Source organism: Lynx rufus, unplaced genomic scaffold, assembly GCF_022079265.1.
Source record: "Lynx rufus isolate CCGP_SWC_20201006 ecotype Redwood Valley unplaced genomic scaffold, mLynRuf1.p SCAF_3, whole genome shotgun sequence".
Taxonomy (NCBI): domain Eukaryota; kingdom Metazoa; phylum Chordata; class Mammalia; order Carnivora; family Felidae; genus Lynx; species Lynx rufus.
Window position 1 is genome coordinate 137,651,770 of NW_025814845.1, and position 20,404 is coordinate 137,672,173.

The 20,404-nt window shown below is 37.0% G+C and overlaps 1 protein-coding gene across 1 annotated transcript in view; it reads right to left on the reverse strand.

Moving 5' to 3' along the window:
• NAF1 (nuclear assembly factor 1 ribonucleoprotein) overlaps window positions 1-20,196 on the reverse strand; it is a 42,896-nt gene extending 22,700 nt beyond the window's left edge. Inside the window, exons 1-3 of the mRNA XM_047091922.1 lie at window positions 19,737-20,196; window positions 15,019-15,187; window positions 42-135 (exon numbers count right to left, since the gene is read on the reverse strand). Coding sequence (XP_046947878.1) covers window positions 42-135; window positions 15,019-15,187; window positions 19,737-20,065 — 592 coding nt within the window. The 5' untranslated portion in view covers window positions 20,066-20,196. The remainder of the gene's footprint in view (window positions 1-41; window positions 136-15,018; window positions 15,188-19,736) is intronic.
• Window positions 20,197-20,404: the final 208 nt, after the last annotated feature.

Genomic DNA, 20,404 nt, shown 5'->3' on the forward strand with positions numbered 1-20,404 from the left:
CCTGGATACAAAAAAATTGATTAATAAAATCATTTACATACCTAATTGCTCAATAATACTTGAAACCATCCCAAGAGGCTTTAATTCAATATCTTCAGGCAGGATAATAGTGAGTTCTTCAACAGAAGGTAGTTCCTATAATATAAAAAAGCACTGATCTTCCTCCAGCTTCACCAACTTAAAAAAAAAAATGGGACATCATTTCTATTTAAAGTTTTATAAACATGTCTGACGATGTAACGTTAGGCACTCAAAACATCACTGTGATGTTATCCTTGTTAGTGTCTGGCAGTATTTCTCCCACCTCCAATATCTCCCCACATGAGTAATACAATAACATCTATAGCTTAATCCAGTTAGACAAAGAACACAGACAAAAGTACCTAGATTTTCCCACCAATCACACTTGAATGAGACAAAGAAAAGAAAAAAAAAAGCTATCACTGTTAAGGAATGCATGATTTAAAAAATAGACAATTCACACAGTGAGTCCCAGAAAAATCATTCTATTGGTCACTACGACTTCTGCAACAGAAGTGTTCTCTCTCTTAGCCGTCTTAATTTGGTTAATCAATTTGATTGGGACTAAGCAGTTGAAGACAAGCAGCAATCTTTTCTGGGGCTTTGTGAAAGAGAGTAAACGTCTGGCCTCTTCAGGAAAAAATACAGAATTTCTAGGATACAGAATGTAGGCTCCAACCTGCAAAAGCGGTGACTGTGTTCCTGGAATCTTCTTTCTTTATGTTAAAAACTAAATTTCTTTACAATTCCTCTTTTTTGACCCTATCTCAGTTGCTATAGAAACTAGACGTTGAAGTAGAGATGAAGTTGAAGAGAAATTTAAGAATAAAACTGACCTTAGGTTTTAAAGTAAATAAACAGAGCTTTCTATTTTTGACCTTTTCCAAAAGATCATAATTAACTTTTACAAGGAAGTTTTTTCCTTAAGAAGGCTTGAAAGTGTAAAGATCCTATGGATGGCATATCAGGAGTTAGTCTGGGAGGAAAAAGATAACTTCTGAAGAAATGTCAGAAAAGATGGGAAAACCTAAACAATACAGTATACTGCAGATGAATGTATCTTGGGTAATCATTTTCCTCTTCAGGGATCAAACAAGGTTTTTAACAAATCATATAACCAGAGTTGAAGTGTATAACTTGCTTCTATTTTCTGATCAAGAATTACTTAACGAAAAACCACACTAAAAGTCTCAACCAACTCAATGCTTAAGACTTAATCTCTGCAAGGTTAGTCTAGATGGTAGTAGAGGAAATGACTGTCTTATGTTAGAATTTTTCTGAGTTCTTTTAGGGAGAGGACAGCCACTGTTCATTTTTGCATATTAAACATGGAAAGTCTTTTCTTGTCAAGACCATGGTTTGAAAGTGGTCCATGTGTACATTAGAATAGAGAAGGAAGTACAATTGGTAGAAATGATACAGAACACGTGACAAAGAACAGACCTGTTTAAGAAGTTCTTAGGTAAAGAAATCCCACACCCAGTTAAATACAAGAATGGAGAATTGTAACACTGGGAGACTGCAGACAAGAAGGCTTTACTGATATTTAAGAGGACAAATCACACTGATTTCTGCTTCTAGGAGTGGCACCTCTTAAAAATAGCAAATGGCATTTTCTAATGCAAAAGTGTAAATTTATTTTTTTTAAGTTTACTTACTTATTTTTGGGGGGGGGGCAGAAAGAAGGAGAGAGAATCCCAAGCAGGCTCCACGTTGTCAGTGCAGAGCCCAACACAGGGCTCGAGCTCACAAACTGTGAGATCATGACCTGAGCCTTAAAATCAAGAGTCAGACACTTAACTGACTAGGTCACCCAGGCACCACACTAATACAGAAGTATAGTGATGAAATCTGAAATCTGCCCCACTGACTAACCAAACTATAGTTAAATCTAATACAAAAATTTTCATCACTTTTGGATTGTGATAAAGCCCACTGCTTAAATAAACTCAGGATCATGGAGGCAGAACAAAGAATAAGAAGTCTCCAAAAGAGAAAGCGCTGTTAGAGCTTTTGGAAAAACTTCTGAACTGAGGTAGACCACATGCCATTAACACTTAGGACACAAAAATCAATGTTATTCTCAAATAAATAAATGCTATTTGGCCACAAAATGAAAAGCTCCTTGTTTTTCATTTTCTATGAAGAGGAATAAAAATCTATGCAATATACAGTCATTATATTTTGGTATCGATCTATATTCTGATACTGTTTTGATTTCCTTTAACTTTAAAATATAAAATATATGTTCCCTTTTTTAAAAAAAGGAAAAAAACAGTACAGAAGGATTCAAAGCAAAAAGCAAAAATTCCCCAACCTTATTACCTTCAACCTCCCAATTCCTCTCCAAAGATGGCTGTTAACAGTCTTTTAAATACACTTACTATGCAGATATTAAATACACTTACTATGCAGATATAAACTCTACATTTCTAACTTTAAAATATTTTACTTAAAATATCCAATTATGCAAGCTATCCTTTTTACCTATCATTTTGTACATCTTTCTACAACAAAACAAACACCTAATTTTTTAAACATTCTTACAGTATATCACTGTATAGACGGACTATAATTTAATACCAGTCACCTGATATATTTGCCACTTTTTAATTTTTATCATACCTAATGATACAATGAACTTTCACATATATCTTTGCATAACTCCTGTTATAAATTCCTGTAAGTAGAACTGCTAGATCCAAAGGTATAAACACTTTTCATTTTTTACTGATACTGTCAAATTTCTTTCCAAAAAGGTTTTGTCAGAGGCAGCTGGGTGGCTCAGTCAGTTAAGCGTCCAACTTTGGCTCAAGTCATGATCTCACAGTTCGTGGGTGCGAGCCCTGCAATGGGGTCCAGCTCTGGGCTGAGAGCTCAGAGCCAGGAGCCTGCTTCAGATTCTGTGTCTCCCTGTCTCTCTGTCCCTCCCCCCATTTGCACTACATTTCTGTCTGGGGGGGGGGGGGTCAAAAAGGTTCATCAATTAACAATTCCACAAATGATGAGAGATTTTCCCAGATTCTTGTAATCACTGAGAAACAACCCTGAAACCTTGGCCAGTCTGAGAGGTCTACAATATAAAATACATCTTGCTTTAATTTGAATTTCTTCATTAATCAGGAAGACTATGCATCTTTATGTGTTTCCTGGCTCTCTGTTTATGAATTGTTTGTATATCTTATACATTTTTCTTTAAAATTTATCTTTTTATAAATTTATAAGAGCTTTGTATTAAAGAACATTTGCCCTTTATCAAATATGAAGAAAATTTCCACTTCCTTACCTCCCAGAATGCATTTAAGTTGCTTAACAAACTTCAGCATTTTAATTTTTATGTAGTTAAATATATCAAGCTTTTCTTTCTTTGGCTTTTGACACTTGTGTCACAAAAAGAAAGACCTTCCCTATACCAAAATCGCTTTTTAAATTCAATGATATTTTCATTGCTTCTAATCTCATTTTTAATATTTCAATTTGGTCCATTTATAATTTTACTTCTGTATAAAAGCAAAGCAAAGATTGGCTTTATCTTTATCCATATTACTGGCCAATTATTCCCATGTGTTATAGAACAATCCATCCTTTCCTCTACTGATTTGAAGAATAAATTTTAACATGTACTAAATGTACTTATATATTTGGGTTTTTTACTGAAATCTCCACTCAGTTCCACTGATTTATTTCAGTGTCAGTCCTAAACTATTTTAACAACTGTGCCTTTCGTTACATGTTTTAATATTTGGGAATAAGGCAAGTTCTTCTATTCACTTCATCCATATTTTTCCCCTTGGAAATTTTCCTAACTATTCTCAGGTTTATTTCACTACACAAACTTTAAAACCATTTTGTCATATATGAGTCTTGTTAGTAGTGATTAAAATCACGTTTAGAGTTGTCTTTTTAAGTCATAAATAGTCCTTAGGTTTATTTAAAGCGATCTTCTACCTTATTTGATATTATAAATTCCTAGTTATTTAGTATCTTTGCTATTATAAATGTATCTTTCTTTATCGGGTATTATTTGAACACAAAAAAGCATCATGCTGAAATTTATGTCCAATCACTTTCTTGTGTATTCACTATATTACCATATTAAATCCCTCTCCTTTTCAACATCATTACATCATGTTTTTAACTTTTCAAATAATATTGGTTGCTATTTCCAGAATATCAAGTGTCAAGCAACTGTAATGATAGAGGGCATGATGAATGAGTTTTTATTAGGAATGTTTTAATGTTAAGCGTAATGATGTGTCTTGACTGAAATTTCTTTTTAAAAAGGTTAAGAAAGTGACCATCTATTCCTATTTGTGTTTCTATTTGTGTGTGGATTTTTTTTTTTTTTTAGATCAGACTGTTGAACTTTATCTAATGCCTTTTCATCATCATTTGAGATCATTATAACATAATTTACTATAAGTTCAGCAGGTCAGCTTCAACATCTGATGAAATCCTGATGTTCTCTAAGGATGTTTATGAGACACATCTAGCAATGAGGATGACAGGGGAAGATATACAAAGCCAGAATATTTGTAGTGGGGCAGGAACTCACAACTGTGGTCAAAAGCAGAGTCTGAGAAGCTTCCTTAATTCCTGTTATCCTGTTTCCGAGCTATGTATTAACAGAACAAAACTGCCTACAAATGAGGAGGATCTCCAGTCCCATACAGAACCAAACTCAGGGAAAAAAAAAAACCCAGAAATACTGTTATCTGTGATCACCACCATACCTCTAGTTCTAGTTCAGTTATCCCAGTATCTTGTAACATAGGAATGTTTTCTAAGCATTCCTAAAAAAGGTCAATGAAGGCATTAAATTGCCTTTTAATAGTAAAAGACGTATTTAAGTGATATATGAAATCTCTCTCACAAATACTCTGCAGAACACAAGAAGTATATAACAAACTAAATATTGTGCATAAAATTTATAAGAAATAAGTGAAATCAGCCTAGTACAATTCCAGATTAAAAGCTTTATATGTTTGGGCGTTTACCTTTGAAAGTCCAGTGAAGTAAAGCAGTATATTTGCTTTGAACATGACAACATCTTGGGGACTGGATCAGAGAAGAAGAGATATTGTATTTGTCCTTTTTAAACACATATGCTTTCCATAAAGATTTCTGTCAGGTTCAAAGAGACAGAACTTCAGAAGTTTCAAGAGGAAAGTTCCTTGGATTGCTATGTCAGACTGGGCAGTAGGAGATCTTGTCTTGATGTTTGGATGTCAAATTTACTTTCTCTTCCCTAACTATGAAATCTGAAATACCACCACACCAAGCCTAGTTACTCTTTATTAAATCACCCTGCTAATTTTCTTTTTTGTAGAACACTTTACTGTCTAACATCCCATGTGTTTATTACTTGCTTGAAGTCCACTCCCTTAACTAGACAATAAATACAACAACAAGCAGGACTTGGTCAGCCTTGCTGATTGCTGTGGCACCCCGAACAGTGGCTAGCACATAGTAGGTGCTTACTACATATTTCTTAAATGAAATGACTTACCTCATCAGTCTAAGTTAAACAAAACTCTCAGAAGAGGTCACAGTCTTTTTCAATCGGCAAAATCAAATAATGAAAATGTAATTCCCAGGAATCAAAAGAGAATCCTCAAGGAATGAAAGTAAGAAACACAGGCTTCTAAGGGAGCTTCGTTGCCCAGGACTGATGCATAGATACCTCAGGTTTGCAGCAGCAAACATCATTACAATTATTAGATTAACACCTGGCTGCCCGATAACACAGTCGCTGTTCGGCAGCTGTTCCTGGTAAGGTAACGAATAAATCTGCTCAGTCACATAATCTCCTTTAAAGAAATAAAAATCAATCATTTTGTTTTCCATGAGTGGGGAAAGGATACATTTGTCACAAAAAAAGAGGAAAAACACAGACACACTCCAATAAGGGGGAAAAAATAGCCAGAACACATATTGAAGGACACTACTGCTCTTGACAGTACACATAGGATATAAAGAATTAAAAGTAAAAGTCATACTGATAAACTAAAAAGCTGAAGGTAGAGGTGATGAGGGAAATCTGAGATAGAAAGACCTTCTCCATCACATAAGCAAAAATCAAGTGTACTGAAAATAAAAGACAAAAAGGCTATATACTGCAGGTAAGGAAGATTAAAGTATGAGCCTGGATTAACCTACAACCCTCATGGAAAGATGGATAAGTAGGTAAAAAGGCTTCTTTTATTCTGCTTATACAACACCAGACACTAACTACATTTGGCTATTTAAATTTAACTAAAACTGAATAAAATTTAAAATGCAGTCTTTAGTTGGACTAGCCACATTTCAAATGCTCAACAGCTACAGTATTAACACAACACAGATATAGAACATTTCCCCCATTGCAGACAGGTCTACTGAACAGCACTGCTTTATGTTCTCAGACATCCAAAAAGCCCTCCACTACAAAACATACACCCAGGTAATAATAGTACCCATCTATTTTCGGCCATCAATACAGATATAATTTTAAGGCCACATTACAACAGCATACACCATATTACTGTTAAGCCTTAATGATAATCTGAATACTCTACCTGGGAAATGAAGATTTGTGATCAATCTCTATTTTTATGACTTTTACTTCCCAAAATTAAAAAGAAACTAAAACCTGTCTTGGATGTACAGTATCTGCAACCAGAGATAAATATCTATCCTACTGTTTAAATACAGTGAGTGTTATGTTTACTGACTCAAAATCAAAGAAGAGTAAAAATAGTTCTGGACATACTTATTCAAAACCTGTATTTGTAATAACAAAGAATAGGCAAGAAAAGGAAGAAAAATACTTCATTCACATCATCAGCAGAAGAAAAGGCCACATGGAAATAAAAATCCCTAGTCACATACCAGCATTTGGCAAATGAATGACGGGAATTCAACATACTAAGAAATTCAACCACTTATTTCCTACACAATCTACAGTTCCAAGTCAAAGTCTTTATTAAAAGACAATATGATGGTCCAAGCAAATACAATTTAAGAAAGCTTATTACATTATGATACAATCATCTATCACCAAGACAAAATATGCTACATTATTCAGAAACCAAATAACCAAAGTTCAAATGATCAAATTCTAATATTGCTACATATGCATTTCTACACAAACACTAAAATACAGCAGACTGGAATCACATCTGTTACTAGTTCTGAATCTGCTTCCCCCTACTTAAATACTACCCTCAGGCAAATCACTTTCTGGGAACCAGTTTTCTTATTCTAAAGATGATTTTTTTTTTAAGTTTTATTTATTGTATTTATTTATTTGAGAGATAGAGAGAGAGAAAGAGAGAGAGACAGAGAGGGGCTGAGAGAGGAAGAGAGAACCCTAAGGCAGGCTCCACGCTGTCAGTATGGAGCTTGACATGGTGGCTCAAATTCATGAACTGTGAGATCATGACCTGAGCCAAAATCAAGAGCCAAACTTTTAACCAACTGAGCCACCCAGGCGTCCTGGTTTTCTTATTCTAAATAGTGAGAAAAGTGAGCAAAAGTTCTGAATATTTCACACAAATGGCTAATAATGCAATTTAAAAAATGTTTAACTGCATGTAATCAAAAAGACAGCACAGTAAGATAGAAATTATATACCAGCCTCAAACACAATTACTGTAATTCTGGATAATAGATACCCATAACCACAGCATTAAAGAAATACATGGCCCTAACTACACTTCTGAAATATCCGTGAAAGAGCAATTATTGTTCATGTTACAAGCTTACTGTATTCTGATTCTTGAACATCTGTATGGCCTACAAGGTTGTTCAATTAAGCACAATATTCAAATGAGCACCATAGAACATTAAAAATCCATCCTATTAAACTGTAGATACACTAGTCAAAGACTTCCATCGCAAAATTGGAAGGAGCTAATGGGTCAAATATGGCCCTCTGAGAAGATGACATTTGTACGTTACAATGATCTTGAATTCTCTATTTCTTTAAGACTTATGGGGCAAGAAAAAAAATTAGTAAAAGAAAAAAAAAGAGAGATCAGTAATTTATGATTTTCTGAGGCAAAATTATCTAAAGAACCCTGATTTGGATTTTCATTCACAAATCTACAAAAAGGGCAGCAGAGGGTAATAGAAAAGGAATCAAACATTCCAAATGGCAACTAATCCTTTCTGGTGCAGACTGGGGAGAATTTTTAAAAGTGAGGAAAGTGGAATAAAATTATCTGGCCACTTTCCTCAGATTACTCAAGAATACAGGACATGCATGTGGCAGCCAATTACCTGATGCTATTAGGTGAGCCTTCACTTTTCAGATATGGTTGGAAAGTAGGATCCAATCCCTGGAGTACTGAGAGCCATGAATGGAATTTTTTTTTTTCCCTATAGCTGGTAAAACATATTGGAAAAAAGAATGGATTAGGTCTGTACACTGTGTGGTAACTATGACCACATATAACATTTAGTAGTAGTCTAATTCATCAACTTTACAAAAAGTACTTTTACAATGTTCCATGGGACTCAGCTTTTTCTTTAGCTATCTCTCACCAGTACACATTAATTGCCATCATGAATTACTCTATTGTACATGACACTAAATTTAAGATTGAGACTAGCCCATTAAATATTTTCACCTAAAAAATGAGTCAACACTTCCTTGCAGTGTCTTTATATTTTTCTTTTTAAATAAATACAATGTTCTTATCCTGTTTTTCTCTAAAATTACTGTCAGAAACAAAGTTCCTAGTATCTCCAAAAGTTCACTCACACAAACATTAAAGTAAGATCTCAATACGAAAAAATCTTTAGCAATAAATATAACTCTAAGCATTCTTTTGTTAACTGAGGAGTCCGTATTTCATCAAATAAGACACTGACTTTATATATCACAAAGATAAAGCACTGTCCAAAAAATTTTTAAATGTCATCAATTATTAGTCCCAAATTTTAAAATGTTAACAAATGAAAAAGTGCCCATTTTAGAACTGACGACATTAGCTGTATGGATGATGAATGAATGAATGAATGAATGAATGAATGAAGAAACACTCTCTGAGCCCCTACTAGTAACCAACACTGGGAATACAACTGCCAAGCAACACCCTGGATCTATTCAGTGGGAAAGTTCATATTCTCTTCACCTGTCACCTTTCCATACCTATCTTACCTTGTAATTTAAGATCAAGTCAGGATGACTTCCTTGACCCCTGGAGTGCAAGTTATCTGCTCTTACAGAAAATCCCACAGCTTTTTAAGGCTAGTAGCATTCATCAGGCATCCAATCATTAACTTTCTGGTGTCACTCTCTAACTAGATTCCCCTTTAACAGACATTTGTCTTTATCCTCTAAAGCAATCAGAACTTACTTATTAAAATCTACTGAGGAATTGGAGAACGTAACAAATGGAATGTTTCTGTGTAATAATAACCATATGGTATATTCACAGAACATATATGGTTACTCTAATGGATAAAACACTATTTATTTGAAGTTTAAGGGATCATTTCTACTTGCTATAAGCTTTACTAAAATAATTTTGTATAACGAAGCATGAAATTTTAATTTTTAAAAAAAATCTGAGCACTATTTTTAAAGAGTACCACATATTAATTTAAAAATATCTCCTCTTAAGTACATAAGCCATTTCTTAAATATCAAACATTCCAAAAAGAATGTTAGAAGTGTCATCAGTATTCTATGATACAATGAATGCAGTAATTTCAAATGTACCTAGAGTCATAAAAAGCTAAAGTTGAAAGAAGCCTTCATTTAAGGCAAAACTTATAAAGCAAGGTAGGCCTCAAAAACAACATATTCTGTCTATGATTTTTAAGTGAAGACCAAGGTGCAATACAGTTTCATAGATGGTGGGAGATCAACAGGCATGAAATAATCGGATGTAAGTAACTTCTGACCACTTGAGGTGGTCCAGATAGTCTCCATACCCGTATGTTAGGATGTTTTAGGATATGCATCTGCACTGCCAAAATCAGAAAGAAAATATAGTGTACTCAACCTAACCACAAAATGCATTTGTTTTACAATATAACATAGGCAGTCTCTAAATTATGAAGGTATCAAAAATTGCCTAAAGCATTAAAGTTTTTTCTTGGTCATGTTATATTATGTGTATAAATACATACTATTATGCCTACTACAGCATTATCTATTTTTTATCCCCATAAGCACTGTAACCATAACTTTTGAATGTTAAGTAAAACCCTTCAGGTTTTCAGAAGAGAAAATAATAGGCATTAATGTATAAAATTAATTTCTGATTAAGATTTTGAAATGTCACAATCCCTTAAAACGTTTTTACAACTCTAAATTTTTAATTACATCTGATTTATTTGAATAAACAGTTCAGGGCATAAACTGCTGAGAAAGTTTTTCAAAAAGGACCTAATTTTCCAATTCACTGAAACACTGAATAAACTCAATGTGGTCTAATGTAGTTTCAAAGCTGTAATATCTACGCTGCTTTACATTTACTGTGGAGGTTAAATATACACCTTCTCAGCATTAAAGAGGAATATATGATAAAAGAATAATTCCACTTGGCTAAATTTAACAGCATATATTACATAATTGTGACATTATAAATAGAGCCATCTAAGATTACCCTCCTTTTCAATGCCTCTATGGTATGGCTAACCATTCCCTCTTTTTTTTCTTCTCTTCACCCCTCCTTTTTTTAAATCAAGTTATAACCATATCTTGTGATCCAAAGGGATTACTGCAACACTCTAAGGTTAATTCTAAAAGAACAATCTTGAGGTTACTTCACTATCTCCCATATACTTACAATTAAAGACCTGCAATAGTTAGTAGTTAGATCACCAGGACCTAACTTTCCAACAACAGAAAAGATTTAAAAAGCTAGATCCAGGGAGGCAACATTCCTGCCTGACAGACTAACTGAAGGTAAAAATGATGCTCAGCATGCCTCAATGGCAGTAGAAACAGCCTAGAATATGAGACATGTTATAAAGAGGTAAGACGGGGAAAACTGGGATAAATTGGGCATGTCTATGTTCTAGAGATCTCTAACATCCAGCAGAAACTCTCTAATGGATAGAACTGCTTGGTCGATTTTAACTTATGTGTACCTTTTAGCAAAGACAACATGAATAGTAGGTCTCATTAATTTTCTTCAGCATTTCATTATGAAATTAAATTAAATAGACTACATAGATGAAACAGTTCTATGCACAATCCCTGCTAAAAGGATATATCAGTATGATCTGAAAAAGATGGTACATTTGATACTGGCTAGAGCTAGTTGTCAAGAGGGGATAGTTCCCAGAAAAGCAGACTGTCATTTTCAAAAAAAATAAATAAATAAACTTATTTATTTTTACTTATTTTGTTTTTACTTAAACAAAATCACACACACACAAAAACAAATCTAATAAGCTAAATAATAGGACTGTCCCAAAGTCAGCAAAGAAATATAGCACTAACTGTCTGGTTTGTCAAGGGGAAGATGACAGAAGATACTAGATAGAGAGCCAAGGTCACAATCTATGTGGGAGCTAGAATTAAAAAGATGAATCTACAGGTAAACAGAAGAAGTCAGGAAGTAAAGAAAGAATAAAATGACACTCAGAGAACTAGGAGAATATCCAAGAGGCCTATAAAAGAAACAGCATGACCATCCTCAATAGCTGCCTAGTTCCCAATGGCTTTCCTCCCCAAGTAAGTTTACAATACATCTCCCTTCTCGAGGTAATTGGAGAGCCTCTGCTACTCACAACCACAAGAGTCCAACATAAGTCACGTGTGATAACCTCTTCCAAGTATTTCCCTTTTATTCTCTAATACGGTAACTGTTATTACTGACTAAATAGCATCCTTTTCCGAAATGGATAGAAGCCTCCCTTTCCTATGACAGAGAACCCATTCCTTGTGGTTTGCATGGCTTGGTGTTAACCACACAACCCTCACCCTCCTCAAAATACACACACATTCACACTCCCTTTCTGTAAACTGGCTCGTACATGCTCCCACCTTCACACATGCCCATGTACTTTCTCTAAAGCACTTACTCTCCTACATACTTTCCCACATAAACAGGAGTGACTGTGACTAATGCTCAAGCAATCCGAAGACACATTCCACTAGCCTCAATGATGTGTTCAGGGCTGTGTACCAGGCCCCAGGTAAACCAGTATTAAGTCCTTCACAAGACTCGCATAAAGGAATATCAATGGCCAAACTGCCAGGTCTATGGAGAAAAACCTACTGATCAACAGAGAAAAAGGCAGAGTCCTAAAGATACGCAGTATGTGTAACCATACCATCCTTGCTCATCAGGGCCAAGACATTCTTCTCCCTGAACTTGAGAGCTGAAGTCCTGAAGGAGTCCTAATATATACTCTTTCACAGCCCTAAGTCAAAGATTTATGGCAGACCAAGGAACTCGTTCCTCCACTCAACTCTAGTAGCAGTAGTCTAAAGGATTAGGAATTTCCAATAAATTGACTTCCTAATCATGTAAATATAAAATAAAGTGAAAAGCTACTCAAGAATCCAAAGTTGAAAAGTAAAGACTATAATTGCTTCTTCCATCCTTCCCAAAGATCCCTCAGAACTGGCACAAAAGGGAACAGACTGGCCCACCGTTCAAGTTTCAAAAGCTAACATACCTTCCCAGCAAACCTGTAATTTTCTGATACTAACCAAACATACTTTCACAATTCAATAGCACTTCCAAAATTATATTTGTCTCTGCTTTATTTACTGTCTGTCTCTCTCCACCAAGCACTATGAGAGCAGAAACTGGAGGGTTTTGTTTATAGCACTTAGTATATGACAGGTGTGCTAGAATAGTTTAAGAATGAATGAATGTAAAATGCCAGTTCCCTTACTCATTCTACAATCATATATTACTCTTGACTGACAACTCATTATCTATCAAGCACCCTACCTGATACTATGGAAGCTACACAAGATGAGATATGAACTCAGCCTTCCAGAAGGTAGTTCCTGACCTCTGTGTAAACATGGATCCTTTTGGTTTTCTGATGAAAATATGAGCACAATATACCAAGAAAAATACTTAAACATATAGACTAAAATTTTGCATTAAATTTCAAGAGATTCACAAGGTAAAATTCCAGGTATAGTAAGATAAATTTAAAAAATGATATACAGGGGCACCTGGGTGGCTCAGTTGGTCAAGTGTCCAACTTCAGCTCAGGTCATGATCTTGCAGTTTGTGAGTTTGAGTCCCACATTGGGCTCTGTGCTGACAGCTCAGAGCCTGGAGCCTGCTTCAGGGTGAGCCTGCCCCTCCCCCACTCATGTTCTGTCTCTGTCTCTCAAAAATGAGTAAATTAAAAAAAATTTTTTAAATGATATATATACAGGAGTACTGCAGTCCTTTATTTGTTGATCTGAGAAAACTTAGAAAGGTGACCAAAATACAAGAGAAAGACCAAAGAAGTCTCCCAATATTTTCAGAAAACAGTCATAAATTGGGAGAGCCTGTGCATAAAAAGGCCAGGAAGGGATATCAATGTCTGTAGTTTGATGAAGCTGCATAAAAATCCAAGCGGTTTTCAATACATAAAGCATAAGATAGGATATTTCTCACTACAAGTAGAGAAAAAGAAATAATATTGGTAGGTCATAAAAAGGTGCCCAATTACCTCCAGGCTTTTAAAATGTTTTCAAAACTAAAAATTAAAAAATTAAATGCTTTCAAACCTTGCACTAAAATGTTTCATTGATTTAAGTTATTACATAATAACTGTAATTAGTGATCATTAAATTTTTAAAAAACATTAGCAATAAGTAAAGTGCATATGGGTATAGAGAGAATAAACATGGGGCAATATAGCCTATATTCTGAAATTCTGAGGAGATATTTCTATTGGATCATGAGGTTTCAACCAAACTATCACCATCCTTCTAGGAACGGTTTACAGTTTAAGAGGAAATAACCACACGAGACTACTTTACAAACCAATCAGGTGCCAATAAATACCATCCTGTAATGAACAAGTTTTCTCCATCTGCAACAATAAAATGTTCCCAAACCTCAAGTAAATAGGGGTCCTAAGAAACTCTACCCATCTAATTTCACTTTCTACTCCTCTAAATGCAATCAATTAAAAAGATTTCAAGGGTGCCTTGGTGGCTCAGTCAGTTAAGTGTCCAAGTCTTGATTTCAACTCAGGTTATGATCTCATGGTTTGTGAGAATGAGCCCCACATTGGGCTCTGCACTGAGTGTGGAGCCTGTCTGGGATTCTCTCTCTCCTGCTCTCTCTGCCCCTCCCCCCACCTGTGTTTGCTCACTTGGGCATGCACACTCTTGCTCTCTCAAAAGTAAATAAACATTTAAAAATAAATAAATTAATAAAAAGATTTCAATTATGGGGCACCTGGGTGGCTCAGTCGGTTAAATGCCTGACTTCAGCTCAGGCTGAAGATCAGGTCATGATCCCATGGTTCATGAGTTTGAGCCCCACATCCGGCTAGCTTAAAGTTGACATTGCAGAGGTTGCCTGGGATTTTCTGTCTCCCTCTCTCTGCCTCTCCCCTCACTCTCTCTCTCGGAATAAATACATAAACTTTAAAAAAAAAAAAAGATTTCAATTACTATTGGACAAAATTTTCTGACATGTGAACACACACACACACACACACACACACACACACACACACACACGCACACATCACCAAGGTTGTAAATCCACATATGAAATCTTTTCTAAGAAAATTTAAAAAAAAGTAGCAAACTAAAGTTGATGCCCAGCATGAACAATTTTCAAACTTTAGAGTTAGAAGCAACCTTAGAAACCTTAGCAACCAGATCAATCCTTGCTTTTATGTTAAAAAAAAAAAACAAAAACAAAACAAAAAACAAGGCATAGCAAAAGTCTGCCCAATAACAGGTTGAGAAGTCTTCAAATTTATGGAGGCAGATACAGGCCAAATGAGACCAGAATTAGTACCGTAACATCTTTTATAACATGCAAATTAAGTTTAAGAACAAACAGAAGTACTTACGTTAAGGAGTAACTCATCTTTTGTTTTAAGAGGGAAATTCTTATTTTCCTTCTCAACTTGTAAATCATCTTCTCCATCTGACAGCAGTGGAGGAAGTGACAGACGAGAGGACGATGATGAGGAAGACGATGAGGATGAGGAGGAGCTTGAACTATCTGAATCTGTGTCACTGTAGGGGAGAAAAAGTTGAAAACTTAGTAAAGCAGTAGTAAAACAGTACTAAATTACAAGTGTTCAACTAGGAAATATCTACTTTACTATGTATTTACTGTTGCTGATATAATTCAAAAGCTAGCATCTCGAAATTGACTATGATTTTTGGAAAGTAGTCTTTAATCCATTGGTAACATTTGCAAAACCTCTGCTATAACCCAAAACCTTTTTATTAAAATAGTCTCACACATCATACATTTGTCTTAATGTAATTATGCATGTGACAAATCACTCACAAAAGAAATCTCTGAACAAGAGACCTTTCTTACTACTCAATGACCAGAAGATCACTTAATTGCCAATAAAATGTTCAGTTTCATGCAACTTGGGAAACTCCTGAAAATTACCAATCATGCTGACCACTCAACTCTCTAAAAACTCCCTTAGCCCTTGATTTCCACAGCAATTACCAGTAACCCTCTTAGTTTAAATTGTTTGCTGATTATGTCCCTCAGTACATTTTATGTTTTTAAAAGTCCATCCTCATTTCTTCTTCTTTGTCCTCTTCCCATGGATCACCTCATCCATTCCAATGATTTCAATCATCACTCCTGTATAGATAACTTCTAAATCATCAGCTTTGATACTGAAAATTCTAGGCTCCACCCCTTATCTCTGGCTGTACACTGGCCACTTCTGTATGAATAACCTACACTTACTTCATACTAGCAACAAGTTTAAAAAAAAAAAACATTCTCCCTATTAAACCTGCTTCTCTCCTTGAGCTACTATTTTATTTCATTGCTTACTCTTCAATCCAGTCACTATAGGTAGAAAAGTTGGAATCATTTTGAGCTAATGCAATCTCACAGTGATAAAATACTATCTTCATTCAGATGGCAAACTTCACTCCTACTCCACTTCTCACTCCCATTTCCACTGTCACTATGACCATATTTGGGGGAGGTCCTCATTTCTCACCTATCTTTCTGTAATAACTGTATAACTGGCGTTAACACTAGCAGTCTCTTTCCACTACAGTCAACCCTTCCTTCTACTGCTGTTAACTTTCACCCTTTCATGACCTTCCCTAATTAGTTCACACTTGCTTAAAATAAAAAAAAAAAAAAAAAACCATCCATGATTGGACATCAGATCTTAGGGAATTATTAATTTTGTTATGTGTGGTAATTGTGATTATGTAAGAAAATGTCCCCTTAGAAAATGCATGCTGAAACACTCAGGGAGAAAGTGTCATAATACCTATAAATGACTTTAAAATGGCTCATTAATGGGGCACCTGGGTGACTCAGTCGGTTAAGCATCTCTTGATTTCGGCTCAGGTCGTGATCTCATGGTTGGTGAAATGGAGCCCTGTGTTAGGCTCTGCCCTGACAGTGCAGAGCCTGCTTGGGATTCTCTCCTCCTCTCTCTCAAAATAAATAAAGATTTAAAAAAATAAAATGGCTCTGAAACTAACTTCTGAAATGTTAATAAGTATTAAATCAAGATGACAGCTGTGTGTTTGTACCATTCTTTCCATTTCTTTATTAAGAAAACACTAAACAGAGAAAACCTTTAAAACTTTCTCCATAAATCTATGCTGGGTGCAAGACACAGGCCATGCTCCTAGTGTATTTCAGAGCCCTCTGCAATCAGGTTCCTGATAACCTTTACAATCCCATCTCCTGCCACTTCTCTAGCACAGAAGCATATAAAACTTCCCAAATTCCCTTATTTTCACACCTCATGCCATTATTTGTGCTATTTGACTGGAATGTCCCCAGGGCAGAAAAATTCCATTCTTCTTTATAGGCTCAACTCAAATATTACCTCCTCTGAAGCCACCCCCTACCCACCAAAGGTACACTTATTTCTTTTTTTGTCTAGCACAGCGTTTTTTTTTCAAACTGCCTACTACAGCCAGTCCATACTATTCCATAATTCATTGAAAAACAATGGGCTATTAAGTGCTTGAAATTAAGACATTAGTTCTGGCAAGTATGGTCTTTCCTTCTGTTACCAGTGAACTCCTTCCCACTACTACTATTATCAGGAATCTTCCCCTCTATCCCTGATCATTCCCATCAGCATATCAAAACTCTACACTACCTCTGTTGAATTCCTCCAGCTATGGCCTGATTTCTCCCCTTAAAGTTTCTTGACACGGTTGTTGTTAACACATGCTGTCTCTGCTCCTTTACTTCCCATTCAGTCTTTACCCCAAAATGGCTTCCATTACCACCACTCCTTGACAAGATCACCAACATTCCCCATGTTGTCAAGTCCAGTGGACATGTTTCTGTCATCTTAATTAACTTCTCAGCAACATTTGACATGGTTCCCACTGGCTTCCTCAAAAAACTCCATATTTTGGCATCCACTATGTTAAGGGGGTATTCCACCCTCATGTTGCTTCTTCTGTCTTCACGGCTTTACATATGACCTTTACTTGGGGCACTTGGGTGGCTCAGTCAGTAAAGCGTCCAACTTCAGCTCAGGTCATGATCCCAGTGAGTTCAAGCCCCGCGTTGGGCTCTGTGCTAAAACTCAGAGCCTGGAGCCTGCTTCAGATTCTGTCTCCGTCTCTCTCTGCCCCTCCCCCACTTGTTCTCCCTCTCTCTCTCTCTCTCTCTCTCTCTCAAAAATAAACATTAAATAAAAAATGTCGTTCACTTAAAAGAGACTAAACAGACATAACATCCAAATGCACTGTTTGAGAATCTTGTTTGAATTCTAATTCAAACAAACCAACTATTAAAAGACAACTAGCAAAATATGAATACAGACTGGCTATTAGGTGGTATTAAGGAATTAGGGTTAATTTTACTACATTTGATAATGACATGGTGGTTGCTTAACAAGTACTTTGTCAGAAATGTAAAGAACATATAGGTAAGGTGTCATGCTGTTTTAGATTTCCTTTAAAACTCTCAGGTTAAAAAAAAAAGATAAAACAAGATTAGCAAAATAATGGAAACTGTTTAAGTGTGGTGACGAGTACATGGGCATTCATTACATTACTCTCTACTTTCAACAAATTTGAAATGTCTGTAATAAAAAGTTAAACTAAATCCTATTTGTAATCTGATGTTCAACTTTACATCTCTAGTCAAGAATTGTCCTCTGAACTCTAAACTTACTATCCCATGCTTCCCTGACATCTACAATTAGCTGTCAAAGAAATCTCAAATTAACTGTTCAAATTAAACACTCTTATTTGTCTCCAGCCCCCATCCCAGATAGGTTACTCCCCACTTCACTAAACAGCACCACCAATGTCTCTTTGTCTAGCTCACTGCCCCATCTATTAGGGCAACTTCAAAATATTTAACCCAGACAACAATGGTCACATCATGGACTCATGCAACATCTTTCCAACTACTTCCACACCAACCCCTGTTCCACTCTTGCTTCTCTGCTCTCACTCTTTTTTTGAGAGAGAGAAAGCGAGAGAGCGAGTGCAGGAAGGGCAGAGAGAGAGAATCCCAAGCAGACTCCAAACTATCAGCACATAACCCGATGTGGGGCTTGAACCCACAAACCCTGAGATGATGACCTGAGCTGAAACCAAGAGTGGGAGACTTAACCGATTGAGCCACCCAGGCACCCCTCTTCTTTCACTCTTGATTCCAGTTCAATTCCTTCTCTACAGAGCAAAACTTATTAGAATATTCACCTGAGAATGCCATTTCTCTGCTTAAAATTCAAAAGCTTCTCTAACACTTTGAATGAAAACTTTAACATGGCTACAGGGTCCTACAGGGTTGGCCTCTCCTATTACTTTCTCAATGTCTCACTTGTCCCTTCACTGTAATTCTCACCACCTCTAATTTATGTATTGATGTGTTTAGTTTTAGTTTTGGTCCCTCTCTCTATTTTATTCACCTATTCAGTATCCCACATGACACTCAAATATGTGTAGATAACGTTCAGTGTGGTTTAGTAACATCCTACAACCTTAAGTCCTCTCTCACCACGTGTCATATTTATAAAAAAAAAAAAACTGTTTATAAAATCTATCCAGATCATATAATAATGCTACATAACAACGTTTCCCTAATTTCACGAACACGTGCTCCCTGCAAGAATTCTACGAATTAACAAAATTGTCAGGAGCCAAACGGGAAATGTCTGAAATCCTGTAACTGGTCCTTCCTTAACTCATCTGGCTCAAAAAAACAAAAAAAAACACACTCTAAGCCTGTTTGTTTGTTTGTTTGTTTGAAGATCCGACAAAACTCAAAATCATAAACGTAAAGGGACACACGCCAAACTGAGTGGTTATCGAATCCATCATCCTCAGGTTTTTTTTTTTAAGATCTATACATAGGACCCTTCAGACGACCACATTTAAGAAAGAGGGATCTGATTATTAATCTCGGATTCACCACGCGATTTGCAGAAGAGAGAGGAATGGGCGGTCCGAGCTACTTGTCAACACGTGCTCAGTAAGCTTAGCTACCTCTCCTCCCTCCCTCCCGGGCCCACGCGAGAACCCTCTCAGTCCCTGGCCTCGCGCCTCCCCCCACCCTCCGGAGATCCGGAACCCCTAGGCACCGGACCTGTCCGAGTCTGAATCCGAGTCCGAGGTCTCTAGAGAGTCTGGGGTCCGCGCCTGCTCTGCGGAGCCCGAGCCGGTGACGCAGTTCCCTCCCTGTGGAGGTTCTGGCCTTGATTGCGGCGCGAGTTCAGGCGGCTGTTCCTCTGCAGGCTGAGCCTCCGCGGCCTGCCCGGTGTCCGGGGACGGCTCACCCGACTGTGGTGGCGGCCGAGGGTCTGGGACAGGTACACAGCTCGGAGACAGCACCGCCTGACCCTGGCTATCTCCCAAACTGGTGCCATTAAATTTCAGAGTTTCCAACTGAGCGGCAGCGGCCTCCACCACTTCCATGGCGTCGCGCCGGAGACCCAGTCGGATTCACCTTCAGGGCCCTCAGAGAGGCTCGCGGGTCCCTCGGGAAAAGGACAGAACAACAGGGTTCCCGTCTGTAACCGCGCCAGGGCCCGACTTCCCGCGTTTCTGGGTAACTGCACGCCTAGCTGCCTGGAGACACGCCCCCGCCGTTTACTCAGCAGCACTTCCGGGGGAGCGTACGACGTGACCGGACGCGACTGCGCTCACCGGGGGCGGGGCGGACCCGCGGGGCCCTAAACCCTCCGTTTTATTGCGTCCCGGGCACCTTGGGGTCAGGGGGCTGGACGTTCCAATTATTGCATCTGGGGCAATTCA